Raw genomic sequence first — 17,735 nt, 5'->3', positions numbered from 1 at the left:
GTTAAATACTGATAGCAGCGCCACCTACCAGGTCCGATTGAGATAAAAACTACCCTATCTCCCAAGTTGGACAAAATTATAGATGCGTACAAAATTTGATAAAAATTGGTTCAGTAGTTTCGGAGTTACATACTAATAGCAGCGCCACCTATCGGGTCCAATTGAGATAAAAACTACATAATCTCCCAAGTTGGACCAAATTACAGATGATTAAAAAATTTAATAAAAATTGGTTCAGTAGTTTCGGAGTTACATACATTTAAAATTTTCATTGTTAACGCCCACCCTCGTAATCCTTATTGGATTTGTATGTTGGGTATCCTTGTTGGTTGGGTTATCCGAAAATTCTATCATCGATCGTTTCTACATCACATATAAGAGATTCGTACCAAATACTCAGTGCAGTCGATATTTTAAAAACGGGAATTTTCTATTGTTCCCCGCAACAATATTATAAGCAATGTGAAATAGCTAGTTAATACCATTTTTACTGTATGTAAATTAAATTAAAATGGCGCCTAAGAATAAGTAATAACTTACGTAAAATGCGCCTTAATATATTATTTAACATGAACTTTATTGAATAGCAATAAAATTGACTCTACATTTTAGTTGGAAAACGTTTGTATTGGAAAAAGAAAAGGGCTGTTTTTAGGGTTTTCACGGAGATTATTCGAATTTTTCTCGCCGTAAAAACCATTCTTGGAGTTCAACGAACATTAAAAAAAAAAAAGAATTGGTAAAATTGGTTCAGGCGTTGTTGAGTTATACGCTTACTAACACATTTTACGATTCATTTTTATATATAAGATAATTTATTTATTTCTATTATTTACTGAAATTTCACTACATTGCGTACTTACATAAATACATCTACATAATTATATATCTATATTTACTTTATTTGTATATCATACGTCACGCCTGCCCCCAGCATCTTGAACATAAGCCCTTGCCAGCGGCATATAACGCTTGTAGATAGTTTTTTTTAGATTGTGCTCCAAGATGGTTTTCGTCGAGGCACCCAGCGCTTGGCTAACGAACCTGCCGATTGCGTCATCACCTTCGTCGGTGTAGTAGACACAGGTGTTAGTGTGTCTTGTCAACGCTAGTACCGCATGAAGCACACTGTCGTGGATTTGTAGCCTCTCGGTCTTTGTCTAGTCGATGATGACCTCGCCGTAGGTTTGCCCTTGTGCTTCATGAATGCTCATGACGAGCGATCCCTCTCCAGTGCTCTATCCCTGATCTATCAAGATTTTTTCTCTTCCTGCGTATAGTCCAAGTATAGGGTGTCCTTTTGAAGTTTTGGTATTGGCGCGTCAGTGTATCTATTCATTCTGAGGGAGTGGACGGTCGGATTTGACGAGTACATATTTTCATATACCTCACAGATGGCATATACTCCGGTAACCGGTCCGGTCTCCGGTCCGTTAAACGGTTACATTTCGTGCCCTCTTTGAATCCATTTGTTAAGATCCCCTGAAATGGATTTTGTCATCTTAAGCATCTTGTCATCCAGCATTACTCTCATGCACTTGGCAACCACCAAAACTCTCACAGGTGTTAAAAATTTTGGTGACGTATTTTCTCTCCTCGCAGCCTCAACCTTGCCCACAAAACCGCCTGTGCCGCTATATGCTGCCATATATTTTCCTGACATGTGTCCTTTGATAATCTAGGACGTGTCGTTATTATCTATGGCTGCCTCGTCGAGCAGTACGGTTCATAAAGGTTTAAAATATCAAGTTGCGAATTTCAAAGGGATATACAAAACAAACTACAATTATTTTAAGTTAGAATTTAATTTGGAACTTAATAAGGATGAAATTGCATGGGTACTAGTAGTCTAATAAAACACAGGATCACAAAAACCACATAAAACTGTCATAAGTCCGTAAACTTTGTATCGAGATCCTTTATATTTTCTTTACCTCGTTTCATTACCTACGTAAAAGTTTCTTACGTAACATTTAAACTTTATTTTGTTAGTTGTCTTCCATGCAGAAAGTACATTCCGAATTTGTGGGTAGATTTACATTCTCGATTAATTTGTTAAAGATTAATATAATTATAATTTTAAAATGACGATTCAAAATCACTTTCGAAGCCTTCTTGAATAACGATATTTTTTATTTAATTACTCCACTAATATTTAATACTACATATTTTAAATATTGAGTTGATACACCTTTAAATTTTAACTTAATTAACCGACTTCAAAAATAGAGGTTCAATTCGACAGCTTTTTTATGTATGATAACCTCAGAACTTTTAACTGGGTGAACCGAATTCGATGATTCTTTTTTTAATCGAAAAATGATGCTTGTCATCTGGTAACCATTTAAATTTGATTGAGATTTAATATCTATTTTTTGAGTAATCTTTGATAACACGTATTTACTTAACTCTTTTTCGTCTACTTACGTTGTATTATATACTGGTCGGTGTAATTGAAGTCGGTTTTTTTTTGTTTGCGAACAAACAATTGTTTTATTCCACATTTATCAATATATGTATATAGTTACAATACCAACACACATTTTGAAAAAATGTTTACCTATTATGAATTTTAAAAATAAAGACTAGTTAGACTTACTAACGGACGGACAGTGGAGTATTCACAGTGTTCATCAGGTGCAGAGTGATCTTTCAATACCTACATTAAACAAAGCTTAACGCATTATTATTATTTTTTCTTTTTTAATCAAACTACACAAAACAATAACTTGTGTAAGGGACCTATTGCTGGACAAAGGCATTATTACGAAATATATAAGGTGGTGTAAAACACAATTTAATATTTTTGTTTATTCATTGATAAAGTAAAATGTAAAAGGGAAAACGGACAATCGTTGACTTGATCGCAGAAGTTCGGTTCCAGTATCTCCCTGTACGAATCCGCTACCTCATTTGTAAAGTCTTCTTCATGAACGGGAGCTCTGAAAAAATTATTTTAAACGAAATTATTAAGTTGACGTAGTAAAAATTAAAATATATTTTTTTTATTTAGTTGAATTGCCATTAATTTCATACTTAATTAGAACACACATTCTTTGGCCTTAGTCCGTCTATTGCAGACGATTTAGACAGTATCAGACAAACACTGTGTCGCCTAGAACACTGTTCAGAAAAACGCAGAGTTGCCTAAGCTCTGCGCCACCCTCTCGACCTCACTGGCTAGGCCCACAGGAACGACGAGTCGATACGTGTGGAGCCAGTTTGCTTGCAGGAGTCTTTCGCATTTTATAGCTATGCCACGAATGCTTGACGGAGACCCCATTCCGGGTTTCAAATGAAGTTTTCCTTTTTCAGGACCCTGATGATTTTGAGCCAGGTTTATCCCTCGGTCGCTTTTTACGACCCCCATGGGAAGAACACTACTCGGACGACACCACATGACATACACATATTAAACAACAAACTGTGGTTGGAACCGCGGTTTCATTCACATTAGTTTGAGAAAAAAACGAACTATAATATTTTTAACCGTTGTTGTAGATTTCGAGCGACTTACACGGGAGCGCGGTGCGACGCGGCATCGTTTCATTTGATTTCATATTATCTTCTAAATTAGGTGACCAAATTAAATGATATGAGAGATACAGTTTATATTCATGAAATTGCCGTGCTGATGAGGTACTTTTCATTTGTAAGGATTCATTGACCTGGCTAATAATAATGCAATAAAATCAACTTTTTATTTTTTATGATAATTATTTTAAACTATGATATCTTCTAAGATATTCAATGAAATCAAATGATGTCAAGGACAGTTTGGTTCAAAGGGAAATACTTGTGATGAATAAATTATTAATTTGTATAAGCATTGATAAAATGTCTATAAAAGAAACAGAAATGACAAATGACGATGGGACAAATGACAATAATATTGATCGCATGGCTGACATAGCAAATAAAATACTTATAATATTTCCTTCAAAGTATGTATATAGTCAAATATTCAATGAGGAGCAGTGCAAAAATATTAATTTAGAGAGCAAACGATTTACTAACGCCTTTGTGTAACTTTTTATTTTTGTATAATACTTTTACTCTAGCAGCGACCTGCTTCCAACGTCGCGTGGGTACCATTACTTATATGCCTACATTTTCTGGCGACAGCGGGGAGCCGTGCGGGGGCACTTTCATTGCTCATGAAGCGTTGAAGTGAGACCGCTTGAATTTATTTGGTCACGCGTAAGTTTTGCTTTTGCGATAATTCCTAAGATATAATTTTTGAGATTTTTATTATGTAAAGAAATTTTTTATCTAAACAAAAATTAGACAAAATATAAATAACGAAATGCGAAAATACAAAGCGAAATGGTTCATTGTGATTGTCAAATCCATTAGTTTATTAACAGATATTATTGAAGTAATTATTAAACACTACGTATAGTATGTATAGCTGTTAATTAATGTGATTGATACTGATCGTTCGAGTGTTGGCAATTTATCAATGATTCTATCACCGATCTTCAATAGCATCAGCAAGTATAAAAAGATTATCAATTTCTCAATAGCCTTCAATCACACAAATGTAATTGAAAAGTATTGTATAGCTAAGGCACACTATTTCGTCCCAGATTAGAGTAATAATAATTTAATATACAAACTTTTTATACCATAATCATAGATCAAGTAAAAAAAGGTAGATAACGCACCTAGAACAGAAAACTGAAGCCACTTTTTTAAAGATGTGTGAGTGAGTGAAGTGTTGACACCTTTTAAAAAAAGTCCCTAAAAATTTTTTATTAAACAATTAATTTAATATAGGTAAAATGGACACTTCCTATCCCCTCTGTTTATCTCTTTTCAGTTTGCAGTCGGTTTTTTGTTTAACTATTTTTCTTAAACCTAGAATCCTTTATGTTGTATAAGTTTTTTAAATTTTTGTCGCTTAGAACTCAGAGTCATCGTCATTGTTTGCATTTTACTAATATGATGTAGTCTTATGTTCAAATATTTTTCAATCTCTAATCGTATTAAATTGACTTTATGCGCATGGCCAGCATAATCGTGGTCATTTTCTCAGTCTTACAGCCGCTACCCATTCACCTCTTATTAAAATATTCGTTGGAAACCTAAAACCATGAAATTTGATAGTAAAATATGGGTACCTAGTTTACTCAAACATTGTAAAAAGTTAAAACATAAAACAAACGAGTTAATAATTCATAAATATATTTTGATTTTTTTATTTTCAAGTTGTGTAACATAAAATAACACGAGAAAAAAAAAACAATAACTATGTCTACTTTTTACTTCATTATTTTTCTGATTGCGTACAATTTACTTATCTACATTTTGGGGTATTGAAAAAAAGAACTACTGGCAACACTCCCGTGGTACGTCATTTCGTGACATTGAAATTATAAGTTCCGAATAACCTCATTATTATTTTGGAATAACAATAAATTTAAAGTTTTATATGTACTTACGTGCGAAACGATATTCCTTCAGATTTTTTTTTACATTGGTATTGTTTTTGCACCATTTAATCAAACAAGACGGCATTTTATAAGCAAAGTTACTGTATGAAGCCTCGTGACATACTAACGAAAATGAGCGTAGTTTGATGCATATGTGTGCGTGAGCGCGTGTATTTACTTGAAGGAGCCGAGTTTTGTGGCTTCACTAACAACAAAGGCCGCGCATTATCTACTTTTTTTACTATATCTATGACCATAATAATAATAACCTCGTTTCCTATATATTAACCTCATTTTATGTTTAATTTTTATATATATTTTTTTAATTGATAGATGTCAAGAATTTGTATTTGGAAATTATCTTTATAGTTTAAATTTATCATCTATGAATTCTATTATATATTTTGCTCCGTGAATGTTGTTTTTAATTCAATTTTTCTTTGTTATAAAATCGGAGGAAATATCGTTAAATAGCTCATTCGCTAATATAAAATGTTTGTGTTTAATGATGCTTTACTTAAAGCTAATTTTGACTGAAGTAATAAAATAGTAGCCTCAAACCTCTTGGCCTATACATATCTACAGAATATAAGAACTTTCCGAATTAGAAGCGTCACATTAGCCATAATTAATTACAGCACCAAACATTTTTTTTTTTGGTATCGCAGGGGAACCCATTTACGGGTGATATCTAGGACGCCCGGGTAGGCAGTCCTAGACCATATGTCGGCTTCACAAAATACAGTCAAATTGAGAACCCGAATCGATTCTTTACTTTTTCGTTCTTTTCTTTCGTTACAAAACGAGTTGTTTTTTTTTTAAATGTAGGAACCAGTCTTAATTTAAACTTCTTACTGTTATGCTCGCATTCGATTTTTTTTAACGATCTGTTCTGCCTACGTACTGTTCTATTTCAAACATATCGATCTCACGAATTGTTTTTTGGCTTAAGACATTTAATCAATTAAAATATTGAATAAAAGATACATGTAATATTTTGAGTTATACTAGTCTATAGTTAATCTTTTTACTAACATCGATAAATCAACTTCAAATAACAAGCTCGATATTACATTTTACACTAAAACAAAAAAGAACCTTTGTCTAATTGGTATTGTCAGTTTTGCACACAAAATTAATAACGAAAACTGTATTAACGTAAGTGCCTGGAAATTATCGCCTAATTGAAAGTATAAACAGAGAGCTTTAACTAAAACAGTTGAAATTTCTATCTTTATCTAAAGTCGTGTCAATTGTCTAATTTGATAATTATTTGGTTATATATTTATACACAAATAGATCAATATACATGATAACAACCGAAATCGATTGCTTAACGTGCTCTCCGAGGCACGGTGGGGAGACCCACAAAGACTGCACAAACAAACAGACCACGGCAAACATCTGTATGACCAATACAAATGTTTGTCAAATTTTACGTCATTAATTTTTTATCACCTTATAAAATATCTATAATAATATTCATAAATACGTTACGATACGATCGCCAACTCTCCCGCTCAATCTCCTCGCTCTGTCCTGGAAAACCGTACTTCTTAATACCTGTCGTGTCACCTAAAAGTTTTCGGCCCACACATTAACATCCTATCTATATGGACAACCCTTGACGTTCACTTCTGATTTGTTTATTGTCTCAGGCCCAAGTTTTATGATTCTGGTAATAAGACGTGTTGTCATCCTTTCATTATTAATATTAAAGGTGATCCTTGGTCTTAATAATTTACGTACAATGTGATTGAATATTACATGAGATGTAAAATAAAATATTTGATAATAAAATATTTTCAAGTTCATTCATCTAAGCTGCTACAAAATTGACATACTTTTGAACCACAATAAACAAGAGGCTTCAGTAATTTTGCCATTTACTGTCGTCGTATGTAGAATTCAAATTTTGACAAGCATGTTGTTTTGTTATTAAACTACATAGAGTAACAGTACACACTATAATGCAGAACTTAGTAGATATAATACATTTAATATTATGGAAGATATTGATCAAAATGATTTTTAAAGCTTTCATTAAACTAGCTAGCAAGCAGTATATAAGTATGTATGTTTTTTAGGGTGGGATCTTGAAACTCAATTTTTAAGCATATATATATATATATATATATATATATATATATATATATATATCTTTAACCGATTGATTTGAACTTCTAGGCATAAATGTCTCATCTAATCTGAACTTCGGACAATTCAATAGAATCCAAGGCAAAAACTGCTGGTAAAAAACTTGATATCCTCAATAAAATCAGGCAGTACTTCACACCGGAATTCTTCTTATTCTGTACCAAGCACAATTTCGATCGTGCATAGAGTATTGCAGCCATTTATGGGATGGCTCTGCCAAGTACCAGCAGCAGCGTCTTAGGTGCGACAAAGCCAGCCCTGCGGTCACCAACCTGCCTGCCCAGCGTGGTGACTATGGGCAACACACATGAGTTCACGCATTTTTGGCGCGAACTTGTGCAGGCCTATGTCCAGCAGTAGATTGCAATAGGCTGAAATGATGATGGTGATGATTATGATTTTTCTCAAGAATAAATTAACTATCAATATTTTACACTACATATACACCTATACTTATATGTAACTTCAACTCTCATTTTACCTATTATACAAATTTAATTTTTATTTTTTATGTTATAAAAAATATAAACCTCTTTTTTGCATTTTAAAAATAAAATGTAATCTATCTGACGTCAAAGAATTCGATTCTATACACAGCATAGTTCCATCAATCACGCGCTACGTAAACCGCATGTGACAAATTCGACTTTCGTGGTCTTTCAGCTTCCTATTGTCCAGTTGACCAATATATTACGGAAAATGGAACTGATCTTCCATTTTTAAATTCCTGTACGAAATTCCACAATGGAAAATGTAAATTTTTATCTTTTTTTTTCAATAATTACTTTTTTACAGTGATCCTTTTTGGTATACCGAATGATATAATTAGCGATTGTAATAATGTATATATTTTTAACGATTGTAAATTATGTATCAATCATGTTTTAAAAAGTTTGTGTTGAAGATTTAAACCATAATGTTGACAGTAAAACTTTGAAATAAAAAGTTTATTATTGATTGACTAAAGGTAGCCAATACCTTATTTCTTTGCATTTTTTAAAATATTCGGTTTGACTGCAAATCCACCCGAATGCAAAAAAATGCAAGCAAAGAAAAAAATATTAAGAATAAAATTTGATACATTTTGTTAATTAATTTAACCTGTTCTGGTCTGTGGCAGCTCTAATCTGTCATCACCGATTTCAAGATCGATAACTCTAACTTTCAAATTAAAATATATATAATTAAGCTAAGCATCCAAATTACTATTAACTATTATTTTATAAAAATGTTGTATTTAATTTTATTAGTTTTTAAACAACATTAAAATTTTACGAAAATAGAAATAAAATTTTCAAGTTAAAAGCCAGGAGTGGTTCAAGATTTAAATGTTAATTATTTAACTGAAGAAATGAATCCATTAATGACGTATTACGTGTACGTTAAATTGACTTTATCTACTACCAGTTTTGTTCAAGCTTTCGTAATCGTTTATATTTGCTACTATAATTAAACATGTAGTCTATGAGTTGTAATTATATTTAAATTTTGAGGTTCTGGCCTGTCTGCCATCGCCTGTCTTATTTGAGGAGTTAGTAGGTTATTTGAGGAGTTAGTAGTACCTAGGTCAGCGTTCTGGAAACAGACAAAACTTCTTGAATTCTTAATCGTGGACCCTTGTGTTTAAATGGGCAGCGCAAGCGTGGCCCACAAGTAGACATAGTGATGATCAGAAATTGACAAAGCGAGAAATATCGGATTAAGCTTATTTGAAATAAAACAACAAGCCTTGGGTAATAGGATTTTGCAATTTGAGCAACATCTGCCATCAGAAACGGTGTTGGGTTACCTAGTTAGTGATAATTGAATTAAATATTTATTGTAATCTTATTGAACTTTTATTATTAGACAAATAACCTCTTCTGCATCAATTTTATCTCCTCCAGACTCACATTAAATGTACAGATCCTAATATATATAATTATCGTTACGTTGTTTGTCCACGTGATCCTAAACTACTTAAACGATTTTAATCGAAATTTGTACACCGTGTGCAGTTTGATCCAACTTTTTCAAGTTAGATATTAGATAGGGTATATTTTATTTAGATATATGTATTTATTTTATTCAAGAAAAAAAAAACAAGGTGCTATGAAGTTCGCCACGTCAGCTATTATTAATATAATAAAGCCGATTAGTTCATATGATATTTTAATGGTTTGATTTTGGGATATATTCGAAAAAACATTACCAAATGAAAAGATTGTTTACGAAGGAATATTAATTATTATAAGATTATCAACTAGCTACGACTCTTGCTAGAGATTCCGACAGATACTACAAATAAATGTAAACAAAGGTGCGACTAATGCCAAGCTAGGTCTAAATTAGCTAGAATATATGAAAAAAAGACCTTTAATTTGCAATGTCAATAAAATTAATAATTCAGTTCAAAGATGGTGAATTTTAAAGAAAAAAAAAATCACCGCAACCAACCAGTTTCCACTAGAGGCTCTTAGCATAAAACCGCTATTGAAATTAATATTTTGAATTAAATCCGAACACGTATAGATAAGCGTCACGTACGCGGATTATAAGGCAATTAAGTTGATATGAAGAATATACCCAATGAAAATACACGTTATTTCATTTTGTGCGGTTCATCGTTCGCGATCACTTACTATATGTAAGATTTTTTTAACGTATTTAATGATTCACTTCACCTAAATCCAGACTGCGTATATTTTAAGTTTCCCCTTCCCAAAAAAATTCTTTTTACTTAATCATAAAGTTCAAATGTATAAAAATAGGCACAACGCAATACTTTAAAAAAAATCAGAATTAATTACAAAGATCTAAAAATCAAAGACACTACTTACTTTTTTTTTTAATAAAAGAAGTGGATAATTCTAAAGTTACATCTGTTTCCCTTATAGCCAAATTCACATGTCTAGACCATAGTATTAAAACTTCCCAGTTAATTATAAAATATTGTGAAATAATGATTTATAATTTATAGTTAGTACAATAGTTGTTTTAGAATCCTGAATCAAGTAGATTTTAGTGATTGTTTTTTTTTTATTTTAAAAATTTTATTATTATCAGAACCACGACGTTTATTATTCGCTTTACGATCCCGTATGTTTCTGTTCTAACACGCAACAGCATTAAACGTTGGGGAGTGTACGATTATCTAGTACTTAACCAACGTGCTATATTTAAAATTTCCTGTTATATAAGACTATACTAAACCAATACAACCTCAAGGTTCACATTTACATATTTAATTTTAACTAAATTAGATACGGTTTACATATAAACTATACGTAATATTAAAATAACATGTTAGAATATTGTACTACTTTGGAATGTTGTAGAAAATATACTTATATAGCGACTCTTTTTCTTAAAGTTTAAACGACTCAAAAAAAGGTTCTAAGTTCGACTGTATTTTTATGTATGTGTTAACCTTATACTTTTTACGGGTTTTACCCATATTAATGATTCTTTTTTTAATCAAAGGTTCCAAATCGACATACGATGAGTACTTTTTGAGATATCCCTAATATTGCTTATTGAAATTACCATTTTCGACTATGTTTTATTACTTGGCGATGTAGACCAACAGTATGGTAGTCATTTTTTTTCGTTTGCGAGCAAAAAATTATTTTTCTTATAAAAAATTGTTTTCCATAAAACCACACCACATTAGGGTCATCAAATTTAATAAAAAAATAAAATTTATAAAATAAACTTACGTAAATATAGCCCTTAATAAATCGTGGACCAAAGACTTTCCTGGTGGAGCAAGGTGTGATTTAGCTTCACATATACTCCTTATGACACATGCTCGACCATTTAAATTGTGCCTAAAAACGAACTCATTTTATTAGGAATAATATAGAAAGGTATCCTTTTTCTAGAGTAAATCAAATCAATTCGATATTTTTCCACTTTGTTTCGAAAATTGAGATAATAACAATACAAACGAAGAGATAGATGAAATCGCTTTTAGATTTTATATTAGAATTAAAAAACGAATACAATAATAAGTAACAACTAAAAGTTAAGTACATACAAATCTATAGCATTTTGAAGTCTTTCCCAGAAATCTCTCTTCTGTCGATGGTGTAATTTCCTCCTAAAATAAGCACTGGTAAACTTGGCATCAGGAAGAGGAAAGAGAACGTCTACCTCCAAAACTATGTTCCAACCAGCCGGGGCGTGAGTCATGAACGCTTTTACCAACGAGATCGTGAGCTGAGAACAAAATTAGTTCATGAAGGAAATTTTAAGAAAGATGTACCTATATGTTGATTTGCCTAATCTTATAGGAATTTTTGGACAAATACATCCCCTTGTAAGCCATATCAGCGTGATTGTATTAACATAGTAATAAACCTGTTTACGTTTATCATATTTTTATTGTAACGAAGTAAGGCTTGAGGATTGATTGTATTTGGCTGGGCGAGTGAACTGAAAAAAATGTGATACTAAAACCATAAGAAAAATATTTAAAGGAAGTGACGTAATATCAGTAACACGACTGTATAATTAATAATTATTAATATTCTGTATAATGACGTTTGTAAAACTAAAATATTACTAGTAAACTTTTTTTAAATTATTTATGTAATTTTATACTGTCGACAAAATTAAATAAATCCATGTTTGTTTTATTTCACTTAATATTTTGAATTATTATTATTATTATTATTATTTTGTTTGATTTATTTTATTTTACGGTATTTGTTGTTTTCTAAAATACTAAATTTCCGAAATACTTTTATGTACTTATTATATATATTATACAATATTTTTATTTAAAGTTACTTGGAAGTAGCATTGTACAAATAAGTTTGAAACTTTAGTAACTTGACAGTTTCAATGTAGTTTAGGATTGCAAGAAAATTTTATTTGTCGTGTATTTTGAAAGCTATAATTTTCTGAGGAAACTCCTACAGATCTACATCTGACAGTTTAGCAAGAAATAATTTAACAAATTAAGCTGTAATCCCTCCCATGAAGCTTATCCCTTCAAGAATAAGAGAAGGGAATTTTATCCAGAGGAAATTTACATTGCTACCATCTTCATTCATCATCTGTGGCATCTGTGGAATTTGGCGATTAGGTTCGGGGATGATTCACTTCAAAATGTATCATCCATGCAAATACAGCGTATAAATATCACTTTAGTTTAAATTGGAATGCAATAAAGTTGAACTTGGATAAAAATATTTCATTTTATTAACTTATAAGATTCTTAAAAGTTCTTACTAGCGAATTTATGGAATCAAAAAATAAACTGCATTTTTTTTTTAATTTACTGGTTCTATTACCTAAGAAATAAAAATATTATTTTATGTTTATTAACATTCTTGGCCCTCAAAAAAAGCTCTGCAAATCCATTAAATATTTTTGTAATATGGTACCTATATAATCTACACCTACTTGAAACATTTATCTTTTTAGTAAAAATGTTATATATTAATAAAATTAAGGTTATAAAGATAACTTAAATCGGCTTATTACACAAAAGCAGGTAAAATGCTATTAAATTGGTTTCCTTTATGTACCTACTGGTATTCCTATCTACAGCTGATCAGTTTTCTAATCTCGGAAGTCTTATTTTACTAGGATGGTTTCCATCCAACAATAGAAATTCAAGAGATCTTTTACCTGCAGTTATTAATAGTATATTAAAATCCGTAGTTTATACGATAATACAACAATATAAAGTAAACTATTTTAAATTTACTTATGAAGAAAAATAACCCGGAAATCACACAATTTTTCGTACCTTCTTTTACTGAAATTACTATGATTTTCATGTTGAGACTCTCGATATATTGGCGGCAGCGGCGTCGAGGACGTCACTATCAATAAATGAATATCGGGGAACCTCAAATTGAATATCCCGTAATAAATGAAAATGTTAATTATTACTGAAAGAATTTTTTCAGATTTTATCGCGGTTTGTTAAGTTTTGAATGCCCGACGTTTCAGATACTTTACAGCAACCACCCCTAGTCCTCCCATGACCATTATAATGTGAACGAAAGCTTAAAAACTCTGCAAGATATCTACGACAGTGTGTTAACTAAAACATATGACAATCAAGTTTACCAAAGATTAAAAGACGACGATGTCATCATAGGAATTACTAGTTCAACCCCTGAATATGAAAAATATTATCAGTTCCAACAGATATCTATCATGATTTGAGTGAATTTGATTGTGTTTTATCGGCATCTCAAAAAAATCATACTGGATACCTTTGAACGAGAAATGTTTTTTTTTTTTAATATTTTAATATTTTTTAACCACTTGACTTTAAATCTAGACGTTAGATTTTATGATAACGGCAATTAAAAAATATATCTCAGTCCTAGAGGTTATGAAAATTGTTTTGAGGATATTTCTATATCTCGAGATAAACTCCGAGACATACTCGTATTATTATGTCCTTGCTTCCCTAGCGGAATATACTTTATCTTAAAACGATACTCAGTACTAAAAACAGATATAGTATCTGTTATTCGAATTGAATGATGAACAAGTAAATTTTTATAAATCGAATTTTTGATTTTTTTTTACAAAGTTTTTTTACATTTGTTACTTATACGGCGTGCATTGCAATAGTTTAACTTCAGACCAGCAGTTCTAAAACTGTCTAGATTTGGTAGGATCCGACATTGACAGGTTTTCGTTGTTATAACGATATCGAATATTTAATATGTCCTATATATATGTTTTATCATTCAAAAACTTATTTATATTATGCAACACGATTTTACACTCGTATTTTAAAATCATTATATATATGGCTGAATAAATTTAATTGAATATATTTTATCATGATTGTGGTTTGTCATCACATATATTATAAGTTATTTTGTAGTTTATTTATTTGATGTTGCAAGTATATGTATGAGAGTAATATAACCATACAATTTTTCCTAAAAAAAGTATATTTAGCTGAAAATAATCAAATATCGCGCACAAAAACTTAAGCAAGAAAAGCTCAAGGTTGTCTTTTGAATTAAAACTTTTTCTTTTAAGAAGCTAAAAGTATTTTAAAATTTACTTTTTTACAATTCATTTTTGGTGTCAACATTACAGGATAAAGTTTTAGAATTTGTAAAATAATATGAGAAAATTTACAGCTTTTATTTTATTATTCGCAATCAATAAATAGGGTATAAATTTAATTAGTAACCAAAGTTCATGATATAAATTATACAAAAATCACCTCACACTAGAGTCGAGTGGGTGGAAAATTTATAAACAACAAATATAAAAACGCAATTGTCATAAGCGGGGATAGAACCCGTGATAGTTGACGTAACAATTAGTTGCTGTAACCACTGCGCCAACGTCAAATTAGTTGAAAATGCAGGAGTAATTCCTTAACGAAAACACTCGTAAGTATTAGTCTATCGCGTAGTACTTACAACAAAATTACTTCCATCAGGAAACGTCAAATGTCTTCGCTTCCTCACAGATCCTAACGAGGTCTTTATGTTGGGACAAATATCAGTCGAATTTGTACATAAACACTCCAAAATCGTCGCAATTAAGATGACAATTAAATATGCTCTCATTTTTTGTTATATCACAATATTTACAAAATCGTATAAAGTATTTAAAAAAAATATATTTCGATAATTTCGTTACGACAGCAACATGACAACTCCTGTTTCGTAATGAACGTGATTGTCACAAATTTTGTTGACGTCGCCTATTTGTTTTGTGACATAACGTGGAGTAAAGAATCGTGAGACGTGTCAATTTTACACCTATTTAAAATTGTTTAACATTTATTGTACTTTAATTAAGTTAATAGAAGCTCACTATATTGACAATAACGAGATATAATTGTCTTGTTTGCATGTTTAAAAGAAGTTAGACTAATTTGTTGCATTGATACATGGATCAAGAGAAAAAAATCGTCTATGCTTCTTTAATGCTACGTTTCGATTCTATGTCTTAATATATTGTTGAGCCAACATGGTTTAGTAGATAGAACATTAAAACAAAAGCTGGTAACGAGTTCAAAATCAAAATATAACGGCTAACACTTAGATTTTGTCTTTGAGACTATTCGTAATTCGTAATAATTGGCAAAAGAAGGCAATCTTTGATAACTCATTTAGAAGAAATTATATGCGTCAATTTTCAATAGAGCAGTGGATTAACCAACAAAAACTTTTCTCTCAAAAGAAAATCCTCAAAAGAAAATGTGGAATTTGAACGTCTGTGGTGTGGTGTGAATGAGTGAAATCATCGCATGAAAATAGATGAATGATACATTTATAATTTTACCATTTTAAAAACGGTACATCGATAAAAATTAAAATGACCAACACTTTTAGAATCGTCGGCTTATTGCAAGAACTCATTAACTGCAAAAAATCACTAAATACGTTTTTATCTATAGTGGACTTCTTTTGGCACATTCTACAAAAGGCAAAAACTAACTAATTTCTATCTAGTCAATTTTTAGGCGTTACGGCTTTACCATTAAATCCATAACTGCAACTTTGGAAATCAGGCATTTACAAAAAAATCACTAAGTTGTACAAGTTATTTTTATTAAATAGATAATTATTAAAATAACAAGATACATTATAATACAGAACTCATTTTTACCATGTAATTAACTTTATCGAAACAAGTGTAGCATAAATAGCTTAGAATTAGGTTCGATAAAGTTCATTAGTTGCATTTAATTACTTTCTGTTATAAATAATTGATAACAAGTGATTAGATTTTCGTTATTTTATTGCAATTTAAGAAATAATTAATTCACATACCGAACAGACTTACAGTAGTCAGAAGTCATTAACTTTTATTTTGAGTTTTTAAAAAATAAATAACTTTGTAGGATTAGGTATTTTTACTTGTTTTTATTAAAATACATATTAGGCTACTCGAAAACATTAAATTTTTAGTCACCTTAATTATCTTTAGGATAATATGGGCCAATCAACATAACCACTAATTAAATCGAACTAAAATACCGTTTATCTCAGAATAATGACTTTGTCACATAATGACTTCTTGCAATAAGCCGACGGAATGTTCAATAAACTATTGTTGTTAAAAAAAACTTTTAGAATATTTTCATCTATAATAAAACACTGCGATCTGTTCGAAACTAAAATGTTTTTTTTTGTACTAAAAACAAATTGAAATATATCAATTGCTATGGGATTTTTTTTTTTTAGTTTACATTGACCAGTGCAATGCGGAGCCATTCGCATATGACAGAGAGATATCAGATTAAATATAAATTGAATAAAAACTCATGTTAGATTTTCAATTTTCCTATTCAATGTTTTGTTTTTATAACAATTGTCAAAGTAGAATATACATCGCAATCCTCGATTAAATGCAAAATTGCTTTTTTTTTGTTTGCAAGCTTTACGATACTTAAATAAACCATTTGTGAACCAAAAGTAAAAGTTAAAGCATTAGATATAGTTTCAAGTCTAACTTCTTTTTAACAATTGCAATATTGCTCGGATTTTTTTTTTGACTTTCTGAAATAACATTTTTTTTTTTATTTCTAAGAAGATGAATCGGCTTTACGTTACAAATTATACGAAATCAAATTCTAAGTAAACTCAATATTCCAAGAACTTGTTAAGGTGAAAAAAAGTGGTATAAAGTTGCTATCCCTACCTCTAAGATAAGTATTTGAAAAAAAATATAGATATTATACATAGTGTATTATAAAATATATTTATAATATATTTATAAAATCGATTCAAAGTCTTAAAATATTATTAAAGTATTTGTGCATACTTGTAGGTTTGTTCTTCTGTCTCTTTAAAAAAACAATGCCTAAACAATGGATTTTATCAAATTTCTAGATAACTATCTATAAAACGATTTGAATATCATTTATTTTTTAAGGCACGCTTAAGTATTATTTAATTTTATGATAAGATGTTGGTCTCACTTATTATAATAAGCACCTTTTATTGAAATAGGGAACAGTAGGATTCCGGCCGTTCCAGAAATCCTTGGGAGGGTCGAGGTAGGTTGCGCCTGCGATGCTTTTGGTTTTTCGCGACTATAGGCTACTGGCCGATTCAATTCAGTTTAATACTAGCACTACTTTAGTACTATTAGCATAACTGCTAATGCTTTATTACTTTTTTTCTTTAATCTTAAGCACGAGGAAGTATGTCAAAA

The 17,735-nt window shown here is 30.6% G+C and overlaps 1 protein-coding gene across 1 annotated transcript; it reads right to left on the bottom strand.

Moving 5' to 3' along the window:
* Positions 1 to 2,797: 2,797 nt before the first annotated feature.
* On the bottom strand, positions 2,798 to 15,136 carry LOC123659244. The gene is made up of 4 exons (XM_045594493.1): positions 14,987 to 15,136; positions 11,611 to 11,792; positions 11,291 to 11,401; positions 2,798 to 2,942 (listed from the first exon to the last, which is right to left on the bottom strand). The coding sequence occupies exons 1-4, from the start codon at positions 15,134 to 15,136 to the stop codon at positions 2,798 to 2,800; spliced, it is 588 nt and encodes a 195-aa protein (XP_045450449.1).
* Between the last annotated feature and the right edge of the window lie 2,599 nt (positions 15,137 to 17,735).

This window comes from Melitaea cinxia, chromosome 13 (assembly GCF_905220565.1).
Source record: "Melitaea cinxia chromosome 13, ilMelCinx1.1, whole genome shotgun sequence".
Lineage (NCBI taxonomy): Eukaryota > Metazoa > Arthropoda > Insecta > Lepidoptera > Nymphalidae > Melitaea > Melitaea cinxia.
Note: the sequence above shows the minus strand (reverse complement) of the source record. Positions and strands in the feature narration are given on the sequence as shown.